The sequence below is a fragment of the Cibotium barometz genome, chromosome 1, assembly GCF_041138505.1.
Source record: "Cibotium barometz isolate CiBa-2024 chromosome 1, ASM4113850v1, whole genome shotgun sequence".
NCBI lineage: Eukaryota > Viridiplantae > Streptophyta > Polypodiopsida > Cyatheales > Cibotiaceae > Cibotium > Cibotium barometz.
In genome coordinates, this window is record NC_141046.1 from 37,905,954 (window position 1) to 37,928,120 (window position 22,167).

General features: G+C 38.4%; 1 protein-coding gene across 1 annotated transcript; it reads left to right on the forward strand.

Moving 5' to 3' along the window:
• The first annotated feature begins 20,136 nt into the window (after positions 1–20,136).
• LOC147641961 (uncharacterized) lies at positions 20,137–21,718 on the forward strand. The gene is made up of 2 exons (XM_086821745.1): positions 20,137–21,170; positions 21,549–21,718. Exons 1-2 carry the CDS (start codon positions 20,437–20,439, stop codon positions 21,643–21,645), a joined length of 831 nt encoding a protein of 276 aa, XP_086677871.1. The 5' UTR covers positions 20,137–20,436; the 3' UTR covers positions 21,646–21,718.
• The last annotated feature ends 449 nt before the right edge of the window (positions 21,719–22,167 follow it).

Consider the following 22,167-nt stretch of genomic DNA (forward strand, 5'->3'; position numbering starts at 1 on the left):
ATCAAAATTAGGAACTTGAATCAGTTGTTGCTGAAGGGCTACTCATCACTACTAGATTTGGTAGAGTTCTATGATACAACACTAGAGGGGAGAGAAAGTGTTTTGTGTGTGTATGTGTGATTTCTATGATACAACATTGGGGGAGGGGAGATATTTGTGTGTGTGTGTGTGTGTGTGTGTGTGTGTGTGTGTTATGTGTGTATGTATGTCCTGTGTGTGTTATGTGTGTTATGTGTGTATGTATGTCCTGTGAGTTCTATGATACAACACTAGAGGGGAGAGAAAGTGTTCTGCATGCGTGTCTGGCTTATCTATACCATCCCCTCTTTTACTTTTTTGCTATTCTTCAAGTGCTTTAGTTAGCATGTAAAATCACATTAATAGTAAGCAAGGGAAAATGGTGTCATATGCACCAAGTCTATGGGACAAAAGTGTTTACTCATAGTACCTCATATTTCACATTCAATCTTTTCTTAACTAAACAATCCTACTCTAATTCAACATCTCAAAAGGCTACAGCCGTTGATTCCTATCCATAGAACAATTACTATCCGGGATTTGCTTTATCTATCGTAGTAACAGAATTTGAGTCTCGATTTACGGATCCATCAGTCCAGCCTAACCCCATCCAGTCCCATGGGTTAGCCAACCGCCCAACCACTGTAGTGATGGGATCCAATTAAGAATTTGGTTAGGTTTTGTCCCGGGTACCAAGGAAAAGAGTTCCAAGGCCCCCTAGCCAGAAGTTCATGCAAAATAAAACTAGTCACACCACTCACACCCATTATGAAATTGCCTTTTCACAGATTCAACTAGTTTTAAAACAATCCTTTAATAAAACCATAGTATCACTGATCACCATCTTCCAAATTATCCGGTTAATTCAATTTCCCATCATTCCTTCATCAGAGTATCTATGGCATCATTGGCAACTAGAACGCTCACCACCTGTCCACTCAGGGGCCGTTTCAATAGTTCCTAGCCCATAATACTCGGCAATATAATCACTTATCAAGATGGACTCTCGTTGAAGATCAGCAAGATCAACCAACAGATCCATATAAAGAGCCATGGACTCATCCGTTGAGGACCAACAAGGTCAGTCAACCAGATCCATGCCCGATTTCAGAAAACAACTCTTACTCCTTGTTCCAATATCTTCCTCGACGCACGCGTGGGTATCCTGGGCGACCCAGAGCCCGAGCGCCATATGGTCAGCACCCTCTAGGATCCTTCGTCTCGCAGGTGACCTAGCGCTTCACTCATAGGCCGCTTCCTTGGCCCCTCATCCACCGTACCGGAAGCTCACCATTTTAATCACACCGAGGCTGGTCAAGACCTCGGCCGACCTTGCTACGCGAGACGTCCTCCATTGACTCTCCGTCAGCAGTTGCAACTTTATCAGTTAGGTCTCCACGACCTTAATCACAAGATGGTCAAAATGCTTTCCCAGCATTCTTGACATAAAACAATCATTTACAAACAACATTTACAAACAGTCACAAAATACAGTTTCTATATTAACTCTCATTTTTCCACATTATCCCTCATCAATCCACATTGCTTATTCCACATTCCAATTATATGTGTACTCATCCCATCACATCATTTTCCATCTCATCACTTCAGATTCCTTCACATCACATATCACATATTCACATCCATACATATATCCATATCCACATCCATATATATATCCATATCCACATCCACATCCATACATCCACATCTACATCCATGCATCTATTTTCACATCCACATCTACATGCACATTCATGCATCCTCATCCATACATCCACATCTACATGCTCATTCACATCCATACATCCACATCTATATGCTTACATTCACATCTACATGCATACATCCACATCCCATCCATGCATCTACATCGACATCCTCATTTACATCCATACATCCACATTCACACTCACATCTACATACATACATCCATACATACACATCCACATTTACATCCATATTCTCATCCTATCACAACCCATATACATCTTATCCCATCACATACACTTCTTACCTCATCCCATACACATCCTATCACTTCTTAACTCATCTTATCACATCCTAACTCATCTCTTATGCATACCTCTATGCATGAAATTCAATTATGTTAAAAATTACTCTTTTATAATAAAATATTCATCTCTTATGCATACCTCTATGCATGAATTTCAATTATGCTAAAAGTAACTCTTTTATAATAAAATATTCATCTCCTATGCATACCTCTATGCATGAAAATCAATTATACTAAAAGTAACTCTTTTATAATAAAATATTCATCTCCTATGCATACCGCTATGCATGAAAATCAATTATGCTAAAAGTAACTCTTTTATAATAAAATATTCATCTTTTATGCATACCTCTATGCATAAAATTCAATTATGTTAAAAGTAACACTTTTATAATAATATATTTATCTTTTATGCATAATATAAATTTTTTTTATATGATTACTATGAAATTCTTTCAATTAATCTAGGATGATAATTCCTAGAATATGGTAGGAAATCCTCTTTTCATGCTTTGAAATGAAATTATTTTATGTGTAAATTTTTATAAAATTTTGTCATAGCTCCGCTACTATAACTAATAAATCTCAATTATTTTAAAAGATAGGTTATCTTTAAGGGAATGATTAGAATGATCCCTAATTGGATCATTAACCCTTAATGGATTAAATCAAAATTATCATAAACTAAAAGCATAGATAAAAAAACTATTAATTTATTCTCAACCATAGATTAATCTTGGATTAAGAAAAAGCTTTATGAAAAGCTTCATTTGGATTGAGAATGGGTCATGAGTATGACCATTTCTTAAGTGAGAGAGAGAAAAAACCATTAGAATTAAACATAAATAAAAATTTATGTAATTCTTTACTATCATTAATTAATTAACTTCAATAGCATCTCAAAAACCATACCAATTAAGCTTCTCAAGCTTGAGAGGGGTTGAGAAGAGAGAAACATTGAGAAATTATAGAAAAGATCAAAATTCACCATACTTACCTTACAATTTGCTTGATTCTTTGTTCACGGTAGAGGCCCCCAACCAATCAATTGGTTTAGTATGTTGATGGAGCCACCAATGGGGATTGAAGAAAGAGAGAAGTGTCAAAAACTAGTGAATTATTAAAGAATTCACAGTTCTTGGCCTAGGTGGAGTAGAGTAACAAAGCATAAGACACTATATTTTTTTCAACAAGTGAAGGCTTCTATTTATAGGAAAAATTGAGCTCCTAACCAAACAAATTGATTCTAGAATTTTCCAAGTCAGTTTGGTCACTTTTTGACCATTTTTAGGTCAGTTAAGCTAACTTCTTGGAACTAGACTTGAATGAGGAGAGAGGAGAGATGAAATATCTCAATTTTTCTCAAAATGGAATCATTATACCCAAAATATCTCATATTTTTAATATTGCTCATAGTTTTTTACTAATAAACCTTGTATATTTTCAACTCTTCATCTTATGTGAGCATTTACTCATTTTTGGGTATCTTCTTTTACAATTTGGATTTATCTCCTCCCTACACATGGATTGATGCTATTGGCCCATAGGAACCTTAATTGGACCATAATCCAAATTTTTTTAAAAATCTAGACCCTTAGACTAAGGTCCTTTATACCCATTTCCAATAAATTCTAATTGCATATTGGAAAGTTCTTTTTGAATTTCTGTTTCAGGGGAACTCATTTTAATAAGATGAGATAATTTTCTATCCAAAAATATTAAAAATATGAATATTCTCTCTCTAGAATATTTTCTCTCTCTAGGTTAAAACAGTTAGAAACAAGGTCTTTATATTTCTGAAGAGGGATTGATTACAGGGGAAGATACTAGACATCAAAAAGGGGGTTGGGGGAGGAATCTTACAAGTAAGAACCTCCCCTCCTAATCTTGTAATTATTTTCCTCTCTAAAATAAAAGAAAGATCTTGTTTTACCCTGTTTTGGCATGGAGAGAGAAAATATCTAGAGAGAGATAATCCAAAATTGAGATATTTTTGGATATAAAAATCCTCCTAGTGTCTAAAATGGTTTCCCCGAAACAGAAATTCAAAAAGAACGTTCCAAGGTGCAATTGGAATTAATTGAAAATATGTATAAAGGACCTTAGTCTAAGGGTCTAGATTTTCAAAAATTTTTGGATTATGGTCCAATTAAGGTTCCTATGGACCAATTGGATTAATCCAAGTGTGGGGAGGAGATAAATCCAATGAATAAAAGAAAATACCCAAAAATGAGTAAATGCCCACATAAGATGAGGGGATGCATAAGCTATGTATAAGGGTATGCATATGCTATGCATAGGCCATGCATAGGGTATGCATAGCCTTATGCATAGAGATATGGGGCATTGTTATATGCCATCTAGAATGCTACTTATGTCAGTAGGTGGTTATAGTGGAGGGGGAGCCCTCGATCTTCTCACTATACTTCTCTTGTAAAAGAGGAAGGAGTTGCCTTTGGCTTTAACAGTGGGGAGCGTGTGGAAAGTTCTCAGAAAATATCATCCGAAAGGGGCACTGTCCACCCTGCTTGTCTAAGGAGTATTGTAGGAGGTCTTAACGATGTTCTAATATCATATGTATATTTTTTTTCTAAGACTTAAGTATGGCATTTGTTACAGCATTTGTGTTTTGTTGCCTTATGCATGTATGTAGCAGCAATGTTGATCGATCCGTCTCACAAGAACCTGATGTGGCAAATCTGCTATCTATTATAAATGAACGATATGGGCAGCAAGCTTGGTCTCAGTTTACTCTCAGACACAAGTATGGTTCCATCAAATCTTTTCACATACACAAAGTTAATCTTTTATGCATTCTATTAGTCTTATATTTTAATTTTATATGCAGGCGAGCTGAAACTGAATCCTTTAATCTTCTTGAAGAGAATAATCAAAAACTCATAAAATATATCAAACATTAAAACAACTACTTGAATTAAATTGAACATTAAAGCATATAACAAAACATAAGGCAAGAGAAAGAAAAACATCACCATCAACACCATGCTGTGGGTGCAATCTCCCCCCCCCCTTGTGCGTGGCCTTCCCCACACAAGAGTATTTTTATTATTAGCTTTCCATCAAAAATAGGCCATAGCCCCCAAAAATATACAAAGTGTGCTTTTAGAGAGCACGACACTCTTCCACAATAAAATAGAGTGTCCTAAAAATTGGGGCTAGGGTAAAGCCTTTGGGTTTTAATAAATTCAACACTATAAATGTATTTTTCTCAATGTATCAAAATGAAAAAATCAACTACTAAGGTTACAAGCTATGCTTGTAAAAATAAATGGGATGCACATAAGAAACATTCTCCTCAACATTATTTATCAATCCTCGTAATCTTCTTCACCTGAAAATATAATCCCAATTAATAATTAAATTAATCCCACAAATATTAAACAGGCACAAATCATAACCAACTCATGACTACCAGGCGTAAGTACTTCTAGGGATCACCCTGCCAATACAAACCTAACTGAAATAATCATAGACGGCCGGCCCCAAGCATACGTCATATACTGCACGTATTAATATTTTTAGTGGTGTCACCCACGATATTAACCTAGCCGGCATGACGCAAGAGTAACCTAGGCATCCCCAAATTACTCAAGAGGGAAAAATAATATTCTTAAAGAGAACTTAAAATATATTCTCATAACATCCCTCTTGCTTGAGTTTGCAATTGTCCTCAATTGCAGGTTTGCTGAGTTTGAAAAGAATGAAGGATCTCAGAATAAGCTCGAAAAAATTTCTCGGCATCCATTTTGCATCTTCTTGAGGATGGTTTTTGAATGTCAAAAGATATTTAATTAACATGGATCATAACAGTCCCCCCTGTTGGGAATCAACTGTCCTCAGTTACGCAATCAATGAGTGGATGGCTTCATGGCACAAATGGAGGACAAGATCATCACATCAAACAATTTCTGAAAATAAAACCAAACAAGTGAACGCATGTGAAATGTATCTAAGTGTCCTATTCCACAGAGGTACGTTCCACATACAAACACTCGCTGGTGAAAGATAGAAGACATAGATACGACTGGTGTAGCCATGTGAAACCAATCTAATGTCCCATACCACAGATTAATTCCACACGACACTACTACCTTAAGAACAGAAGTTTGAGACGGAGTAGCTAATTCTCTCTGAAACTTTCATTCTACCATAACTTTTCTCTATCCTCAAAATTAGATTACAAGTTTTATTCCAAAAAATGAATTAGGTCGAAAACACCATATTAGTGAATTTGGGAATTTCCCAATTCCCATTTTTGAATACTTAAAAAAGGGGATATGGATAACATGTTTGTAAGTTTCTCAAAACCCTATCATATGACCTATCGTTGGAAAGCGCTTGAAAAATGGAATCTAAAGAGCTATAAAGCGCTCATTTTGGATTAGTGGTGTTCAAGTTATGGTTAATCCAAACTTTTGACCACGTGTCCCAAACTTGTGGAAAATTCCCATATTCCCCAATATGGTGTTCGAAATGGAAATTCTTATCAACTTAAAATTGAAAAATAATCACTTACATTACTGTCAATAACTTGATGAATTCTGGGGATTTGTTCTTGATGTTAATCTTGTAATTGTCTAACTAAATTCAAAAATTTTAATCTTTGAATAAGTTTATAATTTCTTGAATTTGTGAATCTTACTTGTAAACAATGAAATCAAAAGGGGATTTTGATCTTAAGCTTAATCTTAAACTTGAAATCAGAACTTGAAAAAAGATAGACATCTTGCGCCCTGATTGATAGCAAAACTTGATATACTAGTAATGAATCTTGGCTTAGATTAAAAATACTTAAATGGATAAAAATTGAGAGATTAGTCTTTAGTTAAATCATGATTGCAATTCTTGAATAAATCTTGTTCTTAAGGGGTTTAATTCTTGTGGTTGAATATATCTTTGACTTAGAGCAATTCTTGGTCTAGAAAGAATCTTGTACTTTGAATCTTAAACTAGAACACTTGAAAATTTAAACAAAACTTTACTTGAATTGGTATAAACTTCGTAATTGTGATTGGTATACAACTTAAGCTTGGTTTCTAGTCACTTGAGAGCTATTTCTTTACTTTTCTCATCATCACTAAATTCGATGGTGAAGCAATTGATAACTTGAATCAAAGACTGGAGAAACTTGCTTGGTTCTTGAATCTTCAAATTGGTCTTAATCTTCTATGAAATGTCTAGCAATCATTTTTACTTGAATTTGGACAACTAGATCTTGAAAATAACTTTTGCTAATCTTGTCTCGATCTTTCTAGTTAGGTCACGGTATCTAAAATTCTTTTCAGGAGATAAAGTTTTCTAACTAGGTCTAGAAGAAAAGAATATTCAGAAAACAGATACAAAAGCAAACAAGAAATTGTATACAATAAATAAATTTTTTACACATACCTCCACCTTTGGTTAATGTGTCGAGTGTGTTAACCTCTTCGGTGTCAAGCGTCCTTTTGTGCAATTTGGTTCTTCTTTTTAGTCGGGCAAGATTTAGCATAATGTCCCAACATCTTACACCTGAAACACTTGACAATACTTGGATACGATGTCATTGGTCGGGCTATGCATGTCAGATGCTTCCACAGTTTTAACTTTCTTCTTAATATATTTGTTCATTCTAGACAGATGTCGTTCAATCTTTCTTTGAAAGTTGTCCCGATGCTCTCGTTCTTGATTCAAAAGAATATAGAGAGAATCAAGCTGTTCCTGAATAGTACGACGGTGGTGCGGATATTCACCCATTTTCTGACAATTAAAAAGAATAGAAAAAATTTAAAACAAGAGAAAAGATAGGGTTTCTTATCTCATATGGAATGTCGAACTAGATGTGAGTCCTGCCAAGTTAGCTCAATACACAAATGCACAATTTTTCAAGAAATAATCCATATACCCTTTAAAATTAGAAAACTAGCCGTAGGTTAAAGCAACATTTTAATGATAGCTTCACTAACAAGCTGTTTATATTATTCGAACTTCATGAGGATTTAGAAAACAACATTATTCACAAGAATTTGACTAAAGTCTCAAAAGTTCTCTTGAGGTAAATTCTAAAAATCTTTAGAAGAAATCCAAACTAACTATATGTACATGGGATCCTTTTCCATAAAATATGATGGAAATAGTCAAAAAAATAGTTTCTTTGTAAAACATTTTATTGATCTCATTTGTAAAGCTTTAAGCTTATTTGAAAAAAAACTTAACAAAGCTTTATAATAAAAGCTTTTTCAAGCATTTCTCAGCTTGAAACTATTAGCTCAGCTAACCCAAATTTTGAGAAGAGGAATGAAAAATAATAATAGTAATAATATGAAGCTTTTTTTTAAATTAATTAATTTTTATATATTATTATGAAGCTTTATCTCTATAAAGCTTTGCTAATGATTTATTCATCTACGCAGCGCCCGTGTGATGAAGGAGGGAGATTTAAAAAAATAAAAAAATAAAAATTACAGCAACAAGAAATTTAATATATATATATATATATATATTTGTTACCATATTATAGTAGTGATGTGTGTGAACACACTTAGGACCGCCGGGGCACTTTTTCCCTCACTAGGAGGTTTTTTCCCCCGTGCATTGTATATACGCCCATTATCTTCTAGGGCTTGTTATCTTTCATTTTTGGCACTCATAATACACTACTGTGTTGTGCTCAAGCTTCCTCATCTTCTTGAAGTTGTGTGTGCATTCCTGCAACCCTAATTCCAACAATTGGTATCAGAGCAGGCTTCCTCCTCCCGGGCAGCATCACCGGCACCTGCCGCTTCATCTCCTCCGATTGCGACGAGGTTTCACGAGCGTCTGCAGGTTAGTATATGCCGTGGGAGAGCCCGTAGGGCTTGGTCATTTCAGAATTTTGATCTGAAGTCATTTCGCCCTCCGTTTTTGCATTCCAAGTACTGCGCAGGCAAAATCGTCCTACTGTGCAGATTTTCTGTCAAGATTAAAATCTGCAGGACAGGTGCCCATTCGTCTGTTTTGGGCTGTGCTGCATAGCACAGGTCGATTTTATACAGGTTTACCTCTTACAGACAGCATTTACATCTAGTAGTACAGTCATTGGCCATGGCTGACAACAATGATGTATTCCGCATGTTGGCTGCTGAGGATAAGTTGGATGGCACCAACTATCCATTGTGGGCATATATGATGCGACATGTATTGGTAGCAAAGGGGTTATGGAACATTGTGCAGGGTATTGATGCACGTCCTATTGTGGCTGGGAATGCTGCAAACACATCAGAAACAGGTACTGTTGATGATGGTGCAGGCACAAGTGCTGTAGCAGCTGTTCGAGAACCACCACTTTCAGCAGAGCAGATTCGTTGGGATGGTAGAGATGCGCAGGCTCATGCCTTGATTGCGCTGTCTGTCAAACGTACCATTATCCCACATATTCGCTCCTGCAGGACTTCTAAGGATGCTTGGGATGTACTTGCCACATTGTATCAGGCAAGAAATGAGGCTCGTGTTGCTTATCTCCGAAAACAGTTGGAGAGTGAGCATATGAACGAAGGTGATTCTATGGATAGCTTTTTGACAAAGATCAAGGATTTCAAAGAGCAGCTCATTTCTGCAGATGAAATCCTGTCAGACAGTTCACTTGTGCAGACTGTTTTGAATGGTCTACCAGATTCTTATCAGGGTTTTGCTTCCACTCTTCGCTTGATGATGAAAGGCAATCCCAATGCCTTATCATTTGAGGAGTTAGTTTCTGTTTTGCTGCAAGAAGACCAGTCAAGGCAAAACAGGAATATTATGCGTGTCGCAGATCAAGCTTTCGTTGCTAGTCAGAGAAGCGGGAAAGGTAAAGCTGGCTTTTCTTCTAGTAAGCAGAAATCTGCAAATGCTGCGCAACCAAAGAAGGAAGACAAAGATGAGAAGAAGGGTGACAAACAGAAGACATTTTGCAAGTACTGTAAGGGAAATGATCATGTCATCAAAGCGTGTCCTAAGCTGGCTGCGAAAGAGGCTAAGAAGAAAGAGGCTGGTATGGCTGTTGCAGATGCCTCTCCTTCTAACAATGAATCTGCTAATGTTGTGCTAGATACAGAATGGGCATTCAATGCGCAGTGCAGTTATGACCCATCTTTGCATGACACATGTATGTCTGCAGTAGATTCAGATGTATGGTACTTTGACAGTGGTGCCACTAAGCATATCACCTCGCAGCGCAGTTTATTCACTTTCCTTGAGTCTGCTCCCACAGGGAATACTGTCACTTGTGCCAATAACTCCTCTTATCCCGTTAAAGGAGTTGGACAGATTGTGCTGAATGTTGCAAATGGCAACACCTTTACACTTTTTGATGCATTGTATGTGCCAGGGATCAAAAAGAATCTGCTGTCAGTCTCCGCATTTGCCAAAACAGGTTTGGTTGTAAAATTTGTGGATGACAGATGTACTGTTCATGATCTCTCTTGTGGTGACATCATTGTAGCATCTGGTTCACTATGTCGAGGGCTGTATAAGCTCAATATGGATGGCAAATGTGTAGAGGATTCAGCATGTGCTATTATGGATACGCAGGCTATTTCAAATGCAAAACTGTGGCATGCACGTTTTGGTCATCTGAATTTTGCAAGTTTGCTGCGCCTGCAGAAATCTGAAATGGTGTCTTCTTTGCCTAAGCTTGAGGCACCTGTCAAGCATGTTTGTGAGGGCTGCATATTGGGTAAAATGCAGCGTGCTTCCTTTCCCAAAGATGGATCAGTGAGAGCTGAACGCAGATTGCAGCTTGTTCACAGTGATGTTTGTGGACCCATGCAAACTCCATCATTTGGAAACTACCTTTACTTCGTGACTTTCATTGACGATTTTACCAGGCATGCATGGGTATATCCTTTGAAGGCAAAGTCCGAAGTGTTTTTGTGCTTCAAACAGTTTTTGGTTATGGCTGAAAATGTGTCAGAAAGTAAGATGGGCACCCTCCGTTCAGATCGAGGGGGGGAGTATATGTCTTCAGAATTTAATGCATTTCTGGCTGAGCGTGGGATAAAACACCAATGTACAGTGCCGTATACACCACAGCAAAATGGTGTGGCTGAGAGAAAAAACAGGTCTCTCATGGAAATGGCAAGATGTATGGTTAAGAGTCAAAGTCTACCACATGGTTTTTGGCTTGAGGCTGTCATGTGTGCCACTTATGTACTAAACAGGTGTCCCACCAAAGCATTACAGGTTGTCACTCCATATGAGGCTTGGCATAGTCGCAAGCCATCTGTTGGCCATTTACGTGTTTTTGGTTGCCTGGCATATGCATTAGTGCCTGTGCAACATCGCAGAAAATTGGATGACAAAGCTGTCAAATGTATTTTTGTTGGATATAGTGCTGAGAGCAAAGGCTATCGTTTGTATCATCCACAGACAAAGCGCATTTTGGTTAGCCGTGATGTTGTATTTGTGGAAGATGCAGTTCAGCCCTTGGTTTCATGTACTAAGGAGACAGATATCAGCTCACGTGATGTCTATGATACATTGTTGCCTCTTTTCAGTGGTGCACAGTCAAGTGCAATACCTCATGAGGCAGTTTTTCAGCCTATGCAGGTTTTAAATGATGGCACAGATCAGCCTATATCTGATGCAGATGTGCATGATGCACTTGAGGATGAGAGACAAGAGATTGAGGGCTCTAGGAATATGCCTAGATGGCTGGTGCAGACTTTGCGTGACAGCAAGTTGGATGCCCCTTTGTCTAGTCGCACTCGTTCTGGCTCTCATGGTGCCTCTTATGCGTCAGATTGTTATGCATTGGCTGTTTCTAGTATGTGCGATGAAAGTGAGCCTGTTTCATTTGATGAGGCACAAAGTTCAGAAAATTGGATGGCTGCTATGCAAGCAGAATACGATGCTATTATGAAGAATGGTACATGGTCTTTATGTAACTTGCCCCCTGGCAAGAAGGCCATTGGCACTAAGTGGGTATACAAATTGAAGCGTAAGCCTGATGGCACAGTGGATCGCCATAAGGCTAGGCTTGTTGCAAAAGGTTATGCTCAAGAGAAGGGCATTGATTTTGATGAGACTTTTGCTCCCACATGTCGTATGACCACTGTTCGTAGCATCTGTGCATTAGCAGCTCATAATGGTTGGAATGTACATCAGCTGGACATAAAGACTGCGTTCTTAAATGGAGATTTGCATGAGGAGGTGTATGTATCGCAGCCTCGTGGTTTTGTTCAAAGAGGGCAGGAAAACAAAGTGTGCAGGTTAAAAAAGGCTTTATATGGTTTAAAGCAAGCTCCACGAGCTTGGTATGAAAAAATACATGCATATTTGACTGCACATGGGTTTCAGAATAGTCCAACAGAAAGCACTTTGTATGCTAAACGTGTGGATGGTGTACATCTAATCATTGCTCTCTATGTCGATGACATGCTGCTCACAGGACCAAATGAGAGTCATATTGCTGATTTTAAGGCTGATTTGAATGCCTCTTTTGAGATGTCAGATTTGGGGCATTTGCATCATTATTTGGGGATACAATTTAAGCAGTGTGATGGAGGTATTGCTTTGTGTCAGACAAAGTATATTGAAACATTGTTGCGGAGATTTGGCCTTGAAGACTGCAAGCCTATTGCTACTCCAATGGAGACAGGTTTGAAGTTGAGTCTTCATGATGCTGGAGATCACTTTGATGTCACACTCTATCAGACAGCTGTTGGTTGCCTCATTTATGTATGCATTACGAGGCCAGACATTCAGTTTGCAGTCTCACAGGTGAGCAGATTTATGCATAGCCCAGGCATTAAGCATTGGCAGGCAGTGAAGCGTATCTTTCGCTATTTGAGTGGTACTCGGCATCTTGGGTTGTTTTATCCCAAGGGGGGATCATTGCCGCCAGATTTACATGCTTTTTCAGATTCTGACTGGGCTGGTTGTTATGACACACGCGTGTCCACGAGTGGTTTTTGCTTCATGCTTGGAAGCTCATGCATATCATGGTTGAGCAAGAAGCAGCCTACTGTGGCCACTTCTAGTTGTGAAGCTGAGTACAGGGCAGCTTTCACAGCTACGGTTGAGTGTGTGTGGCTCAGACGCCTTATGGCTGATTTGGGTGTTGGGCAGCCATCTGCCACCACCATCTTCACTGACAGTCAGAGCGCATTGGCAGTTGCGCGGAACCCAGTGTTCCATGCTCGTACGAAGCACATTGAGGTGCACTACCATTATGTCAGGGAGAGACTCTCTGCAGGAGAGATCAGTTTGGCTTATGTGCCAACGCAGGATAACCTTGCAGACCTTTTCACAAAGGCTCTGCCTCGTGAGAAGTTCGAAGCTTTTCGCAAAGCTTTGGGCTTACTCCCTTTTGTGGATTCGTCCACATAGCTAGACACTTCCCTATACATGAGTGCTAGCTCTTGTTCACCGCATCACTCCAGGGGGGATTTGTTACCATATTATAGTAGTGATGTGTGTGAACACACTTAGGACCGCCGGGGCACTTTTTCCCTCACTAGGAGGTTTTTTCCCCCGTGCATTGTATATACGCCCATTATCTTCTAGGGCTTGTTATCTTTCATTTTTGGCACTCATAATACACTACTGTGTTGTGCTCAAGCTTCCTCATCTTCTTGAAGTTGTGTGTGCATTCCTGCAACCCTAATTCCAACAATATTATGTTGGTTTTATTAAGCTTTATTAAAGCTTAATCATCAAGGCCAAACCTCTCCTCTTGACACTACCCGCGCAGCGCGCAAGGAGAAAAATAAAAAAAACAATTCAGCGCAAGAGTAAAATTCTGCGCCTCCTTGAGTTCGCAAATCTGAAAATTCCTCCCCTCCCTGAATTCGCAGCGTTCGCCGCCGGCCGGATGGAGATAGGAGTCGCTGCCGCCCGGGTACGAAGGAGGGAGAGAGAGATTGGAAAATATATATATATATATATATATATATATATATATATGGCTTTTACTCATTTCTCACAGAGAGATGCGCTTTTACTAATGGAAAAAAATTAAGAATAATCCATCACCTCCCACTCTTGATTATAGAAACTGAGCAAAGGGAAGGTTTAGCAATTCTGATTATGGCTCTCCATGCTCCTCTGCTTGCTCTTTCAATCCGTACAGACAGATTAAGAAGAGGATTAGTGAAGAGGAAGGTGGTTTTATGGTTTTGGAAAACCCACTAATGGTTTTCCACCTAGTTTTACCCTTTGGGCAATAGATTGATGGAGATTGATTACCCAATGGTTAAAAACAAGCTTTATTTCATCCATACATAAACAAAAATCCCTAAACGTGTTCTTCTTTAATTTAAATTCAAGAAAATTACCAAAATCACCCCTGTTTTTGTCTCTTTCACCTCTTTTGACCGCCTTCAAGAAAATTAAATTACACCAAAGCTCTGATACCACTGAAACTGAATCCTTTAATCTTCTTGAAGAGAATAATAAAAAACTCATAAAATATATCAAATATTAAAACAACTACTTGAATTAAATTGAACATTAAAGCATATAACAAAACATAAGGCAAGAGAAAGAAAAACATCACCATCAACACCATGCTGGGTGCAATCTTCCCCCCTCCCTTGTGCGTGGCCTTCCCCACACAAGAGTATTTTTATTATTAGCTTTCCATCAAAAATAGGCCATAGCTCCCAAAAATATACAAAGTGTGCTTTTAGAGAGCACGACACTCTTCCACAATAAAAATAGAGTGTCCTAAAAATTGGGGCTAGACCCAACAAAGGAGGAGTATGACTATGGGTACAGAGCCCCCCCGTTCGCAATTGTGGACGTGGATGCATACGCGTGCGTACGCAAGGCGTACGCTTCGATGAGTCCATTTTGGAGACTCAAGAAGATGAGGTAAGTGAGCCTAAACCATTCTCTTTTCTACGTCCAATTGTATTTTAATGCCCTTGCTTACCTTGCGCTTGATGGCATGTATGTAGGATGAAGGGAAAGATGAAGAGGAGGATCCTGATTATGAGCATGAAGCTCACAAAGAAAGTGAAGAGGACGAGGAAGATGACGATGATGATCACTCGAAATTTGATGAAGATTCCAATTAGATACCTCTTCCTTGTAAACACTTTATGTATATATGGCGAAAGGCCCAACCCTTTGTAAGATATAATAACTTTTTGGGCTCAATTGCATTCTCCACAATCTATGTGTTTATTATGTTTGTGTTTGTGTCATAAAATTGAAACTGTGACTTCGTTTTAATAAAAAAAGAGTTGGGACAGACTGGGGAGTCTTGTGCCCCAGCTCTTTTTTTTAATGTGCAGAGCTTTCGCCTGCTGAGCAACAAAAATAGCAGCAAAATATCACTGCTCAGCGCGATCCCATTGTTGCAGCGAAAATAGCTTGACATCTACCTACCTTTCTAGTTATAAAAATGTCGCTATTTTTGCCTGCTAGACCCTCATTCTGATGTAGTATAATCATTGTGTTTAATCTTATGTTTTGTAGGTCTTGCACTAATCCTCTTCTCTAGCTTCACAAAAAGAGGTAAGACCTCTTTCTCTTTTAATTGTTTACGCAAGTTCTAAGCTTATTACACCCTTGGGTATCGGGTTTAGGTTTAGTTTAAGCTTACAAGCTTTATGCATAGACTTGCAAGATTTATGCATAGGATTAGAGATTTCTTCATAGGCTTTCAAGATCTATTCATAAAGCCTATGCAAAGGTTTGCAAGCTTTATGCATAGGCTTGCATAAAGCTCTATGCATAGGCTTGCAAGCTTTATGCATAGGCTTGCAAGCGTATGCATAAAGCTTCTTGCAAGCTCTATACATAGGCTTAGAGCTTTATGCATAGGCTTTCAAGCTCTATGCATAAACTTGCAAGCTTTATGCATAGGCTTGCATAAAGCTCTATGCATATGCTTGCAAGTTTTATGCATAGGCTTCCATAAAGCTCTATGCATTAGGCTTGTATAAAGCTCTATACATTAGGCTTGCATAAAGTTCTATGCATTAGGCTTTATAGGCTTGCATAAATCTCTATGCATTAGGCTTGCATAAAGCTTTATGCATAGGCTTGCATAAAACTTCTTGCAAGCTCTATGTATTAATTTTTCTACATGATGTTACAAGCGTTCGAAATCTCATCACCAACAAAAGGACGATAAAGACATGGAGAACGAAGTGGAAAGCATTTAGTGATGATGATGAGAACCCGAACGCTTACACATCATGTGGAGATCATGTTTATGAGTATATGCAAGAAGCTTGTATCAGCTCTATGCATGAAGCTTACATAAAGCTTTATGCATCGAGCTTGCGTAAAGCTTTATGCATAGAGCTTGCGTAAAGATTTTTTAGATGTGCTACTAATCACTTTGCTTATGTACCAAAGCGATGAAGATGCATACAACACTGCCCTTTGCGCAGAAAGCAGTATGTTGCAGATCTTGTTTGTGGTATACAAGAAGGTGGCGGTTGCACTTAAGACGACATCAACAAAGCCCAAGACAAACTTTCTGAAGCAATCATAGAGTGGAGGTAGAATTGTCTTATCTCTTATACATAAGAAATAATAGCTCGTGGTGAGCTTATTGATTTAGTGCAACGAGCTCAACAAAATGTACTTTAGGATTTAGGTGTAATGAACTTTGTAATTTAGAATTTACAATATAATCCATGATATTTTTGGCTTATTGCAATTATTTTTTATGTTTTAAGTGTTTAGTGTTTAAGTGTTCTAAATATCGTTAACTAGTGTTTAAATAATGTGATTAGAAAAAAAACGAGGACAGAATGGGAGAGATTTGTGGGGACACATATCCCCTGAGATCTCTCCTATTCTGTCTCCGTATTTTTTTGCAAACGGTACACGGTTATAGCCGTGCATGGCTATATACCTGATATAAACACTGGTGTACACATGGCTATGTCACTGCTATATATGCGGTTATTAACGTTGTTGTACACGTTGTTATTGACGATGTTGTAGCCACATGCTGGTACCCGCCCGCGTCAATAGCTGCACTTTTAGTCGCGTGAACTTTTTTTTCTCCTTTGCAATTTATGTTGCTCTTCACGTGGCTATGCTCTTCGTTTGTTATAGTGAGCATGCGAGATACCACCAACTAATCAAGATGAAGGTGTCCCTATCCAAGATGATGAGGAAGCGATCGAATTCGAGCATAATGATGATGATGTCGAGTCCACTAGCAATGGGATAGATCTTTTCGTTGGTCTTGCAATGAGACATGATAGACCAATTAGCATGTATGGATTTGATGGAAGATCTGCGGGGCTAAGTTTCACCCTAATAAAGTCCATGTTTGATTGTATCACCAAAAAACCTCTCAAGGGGATATTGTGAGCTCTCTGGAATGCTCTCTCATGAAGTTTTAGATTTTTTTTTCACAGTACGCAGCTATACACGCATCTATGGACGCAGCCATAGTCGTATGTATAGCTGCGCGAGGCTATAGCCATGTGCATAGCCGCGCACTCGAACTGCGCACCCTAGCATGTAGCCGTCCAAGTCCCCTCCCACTACTCTCTCTCCTCTTCATGTGGCTATCTTGGGCAGCTATGATCCCCTTCTCTTGTTGTGGGGGGAATCAAAACATTATTTTCGTCACCAAGAAGTGTTGACAAAAAATACGCAACCTTCAATAAAGGGCAATAGTGATGGTTTTGTGACATGTGATGTGTGATCAAGTTATTCCTACCTTGCATCTTCAGCTTCAAGCACTTCTTAATCCATTGAAGATATGTTATGTTTCATTGACGATTGTTGGTTGCATTGATAACTCCACAAGCTTCTTTATAATTGATCTTCTCTTATCATTGTTCGATAATGTCTGATAGAGTAATCGTGTGCTACTTTTATCGTGGGTACATGATGGAGAGCTTGTCTACGTGCAGAGATGTAGAAGTTCCGTCTCTACGTGCAAGAGATGAAGAAGTTCCACCTCTACTCGACACATGTCCTCGCTATGATTTGTTGCTAAAACAAGGCTTAATCTGGCAATCCTTCGCAAAAATAAATAATCCATTCAGTCATAGTAATCTAGCAATTTGGTGCCACGGATTCAACCCTATGCTCTTTGGAGGTTTATCCGTGTGAGAGAGAGAGAGAGAGAGAGAGAGAGAGAGAGAGAGAGAATGGACTTGACTAAGTCTAATGAATGACGTGCTCTTTTATATATGTATATATAAAAAATATGCAATCAACACTTAAAAATGGGTTGAAGTCATTTAATCAAGGTGCTACTACACGGGAAAATGTTTTAATTGACCAAGACGCCTTTGGGTAAGTACGAGGAAGCCGAGAATAGCAAGGGGTGGAATGATGGCCTCACCTCTGATGGAAGGCAGGCAAGCCGGACCAATGATTAACAAGCAGCTTGGAATGGCCCATGCTCTGATCAGTCTCTCGTAAAAACCATGTTCTCTGGAGCCTGTAGCTGATTGGAATCACTGGATTAAGGAAAATCAAACCTTCCCAGGAATCTCGGCTTAGAAAATCATGTCTACCCACCACCACAGGTAAGCTCTTGATTTAGCGATCCTTTTACATCCTAATCCTATTTAGTGTACGTGTCCACCACCACTAACTAATTTTTACTCTGCTATTTTCCAGCTACATTTGGCTGTTCCTGCGAAACTAATAAAGATTAGAGACCAAGACTTGTCTTCTAAGTAGCACTTCTAGATTTAGCTAGTCTTAACTATTCGAAGGAACTAGGGTTTTAGAGTCATCAATGATCGAATTGGGTTGTCCGAAAACACACACACACACACACAAAAATGATTTTTACAAACCTATAAACCTATATGAGCAAAACCCTAGAAAGAAATCGAATCATAATAATAATAAATAATTTATCAACTAAATACACATATATCTATATTACCTAAATAATAATAATATATATAATTTATTAACTAAATACATATATATATATGTATGTTTATATATATATATTACATATATGCTCGGCAACTTTGTAAACCTACTATTTTAGCCAGAATTTTGGTGAATCGTCTCCATCTTGGCACGTAACCGACTCCGGTTTTAGCTGCTATTTTGGTGAATTCTACCCATTTTCAATAAAGAGTTTTTAAAGTCGGTGGAGAGAATAAAAATTAGCGTACTGTTTTTACGTAGCGTGAACTTTTAGTAGTTTCTGTAATCCTTTTTAAGTGCTCGTAAACTGCCTTCACATTCTTTTTTAAATTCACTTTAGGGTTCGGCGTCATATTGTCGTTCAGGATTAGCGGGAAAAACCTCTCGCGATCTGAGCAGCTTCTCTTTCGGCAAAATATCGGACTGTCTTCCTATAAAGTTGTGCAAGGTAATTTAAGAGTTTTTGCGTTAATTGTTTCTCTTCATTAATAACTTTTCGTTAAGCTGTTCTCAGTAATGGTTTCCGTTGATTATTGATCTATAATCAGTTTTTCTATGAGCTCACAGCGTAATAACTTAGTAAAACAATTTCTTGGGAGGTTCTATTCATTTTTTGCAGGCTGTAACAGACCATTGTAGCAGTATATTGTTGAAACAATGCGTTAAGTACAGTTTGTGATACAGCTTAATAAATTATTATGACTACGTAATGATTTTCTCACGTTCGATCCTCAGGATTCTCGGCTACTTAGAGCAATGCCGTGCAGTTTGCCGTAGGTTTCTATTCTAACAATCATTTATGATTTCAATTGCAGCACTTATATGAAGCGAGTAGGATTCAATATTTTATGACCGTTCTTTAAGTGCACCTTAATCTTATCTAGGGTAGATTAGATGAGATAATTCTGACACTAATAAATTATTAATATTTGTAGAATTGATTGCATGCATTCATGTGTTGCGTTCTTTTTTTCTTTTTGGATCATAATGAAAATTCCTTCTATTATCTTTTCATGAAGCTTTTAACATAGTCTATGATATAATGAAAATTTTGATGCAACTATTTGTAACGTATTTCTATTTTTTTCGATGTTGAATTCCTCAATTGATTGATTGTGTTTTGATTTTTGAAAGATCATCTGTGCAGTCGGTATTTCATAATAATCAGGTCGATATCATGATGTTATCGAATGGAAAAACTTATGCATGAGTTCTCAGTTGTAAGTGGAATTTCATTAATATGTGCCGACTTGAGTTTATGGATGGATTACTGATAGTAATGTACTTGCATTGTAATGATGGAAGCTCCAACGTTTAAGGATGGTACTTAACAATAACCATGTTGATATGATGATTTTACTCATTGGAAAAACCTTCTGGATGAATTATTACTACTTATTTTGATGTGTGCCAACCTTGGTCTATGAATTGAATCATGATGGTGTACTTCGATTGTTGGATGTATTGCAGGTGATTATGAGAGTAAAATGCATGCAGTAGTGTTGCTGGAGATATGAATTAGACAGTTCTTGGAGATTTACATAATAAGTTGGGACTCAAGAGAAGAAATGACAGGGAACACAAGCACGATGCAGGCTTGTGCAGCTTGCAAGTTCCAGAGGAGGAAGTGCTCACCTGAGTGTCCCTTGGCACCGTATTTCCCTCCCGATCAGCCAAAGCAGTTCCTGAATGTGCACAAGCTGTATGGGGTGAGCAACACCCTGAGGATATTGAAGCAGGTGGACCCATCAAAGAGAAACGATGCGATGAAATCGATATTGTATGAGGCCGATGCGAGGGACCGTGACCCTGTCCATGGCTGCTTTGGTATCATCACACTCCTCCAAAGCCAAGCCGAGATGTTGAGAGAGGAGCTGGAGTATGTGAGGACACAAGTCCACATCCTAGAACAGCAGCAAGCCCTAGCTTATTACAATCAGCACCAACAGCAGCAGCTGCAGTCCTTCTCTAATCAGCTCACTACTATTAGTACAACCACTAATAATAATAATCATCATCATAATCATACTACAAGCGGTGTCATGAATCAAAGCTGGCAGCAGCAAATCACCTCTAGTGCCTCCCCAACGACCCCTAGCTGGCTTTACCAGTACATGGCCACCTCCCCCCACATGCAAAGCGCAGTGGACACTACCAATGCACCTCCTAGTGCAGGTGGCCTCTTGTCCAAGCCCTCCATCGAAGTCCGGCCGAGCTTTGACACCAGATCACTTGTAGATTATGATCTGCAGCAGCACTCTTATCATGATTCAGCTCCAAAAACTGAGACCTATGAATCCAGGTAACGCTCTTCTTCCGTCTCGTTGTTATAATGATTTGGCTAAGCTAAACTTATGACTAAGCCTCACCAATACGCTCAGGTTGAAAGTTCTCATTACCTAGAAACTTGTACTAGCAACCAAACTGGAATTTCTGACATAGAAACTTGTATCAAAACTCTGCCTTAACCACAGTAGTCATCAATGATAAATGTCTGTTAGTATGCTATGTTTAACCTAGGATATGATACATGATTTCAAGGTGTAGGCTTTGAGTGACAATACTGCGTTCCTGCAAAACTCTTAGTTATATATATGACTGATTTTTTTTAAAGGATTGAGTGATTTGTACTATGATATTAACTTGGTGTAAGTTAATGCATGAGTGTTTTCACCAGCAGCGCGGAGTCATCTATCAAAGATCCACAGTCGTTGGAGCATGATGAGTTGGAGAGTGCAGCGGCTTTGTTCACTCTCACTTCAGGTCACAGTAGCTAGCCACGCATTCCCCCATGACACATTTAAAATCGTCACTTGAAATTAGACAGTCAGTCAGGACATTGTAATTATGTCGGGCACTTCCGCTTTTGTAATTATGCAAAAACACATAGGTAAGTAAATTGAGTTATGAACCCTCCACGCAAATCACCGCATCCTACTTAATCATCTGCATGTAGTTTAATGTTAGATCAATTTTTCTCTACGGCATTGCAAGTTTTTTTCCCAATCTTCTCAAAGCATTCTCGTAAATATTGCACACTTCAATTTGTTCTTTGCAGTAAAAACCGTTAGTTCTCCCAAAGCTCTTGATCCCTGTCCTTCACATTGCAATTATATAATACATAATCTCCATAAGTTGCACTGATTTAGGCTGAGAGTGCATATTTAGGAGTACAGTACATATTTTTTTCTTCCAGAGTGTATCCTTTGGTGCCTTAATATGGATAATGTTTGGGTATTGAGACGACTAAAGTGACATCCTCGGCGGCGTCACAGTGAAATCTTGATTTTATGTAGGCT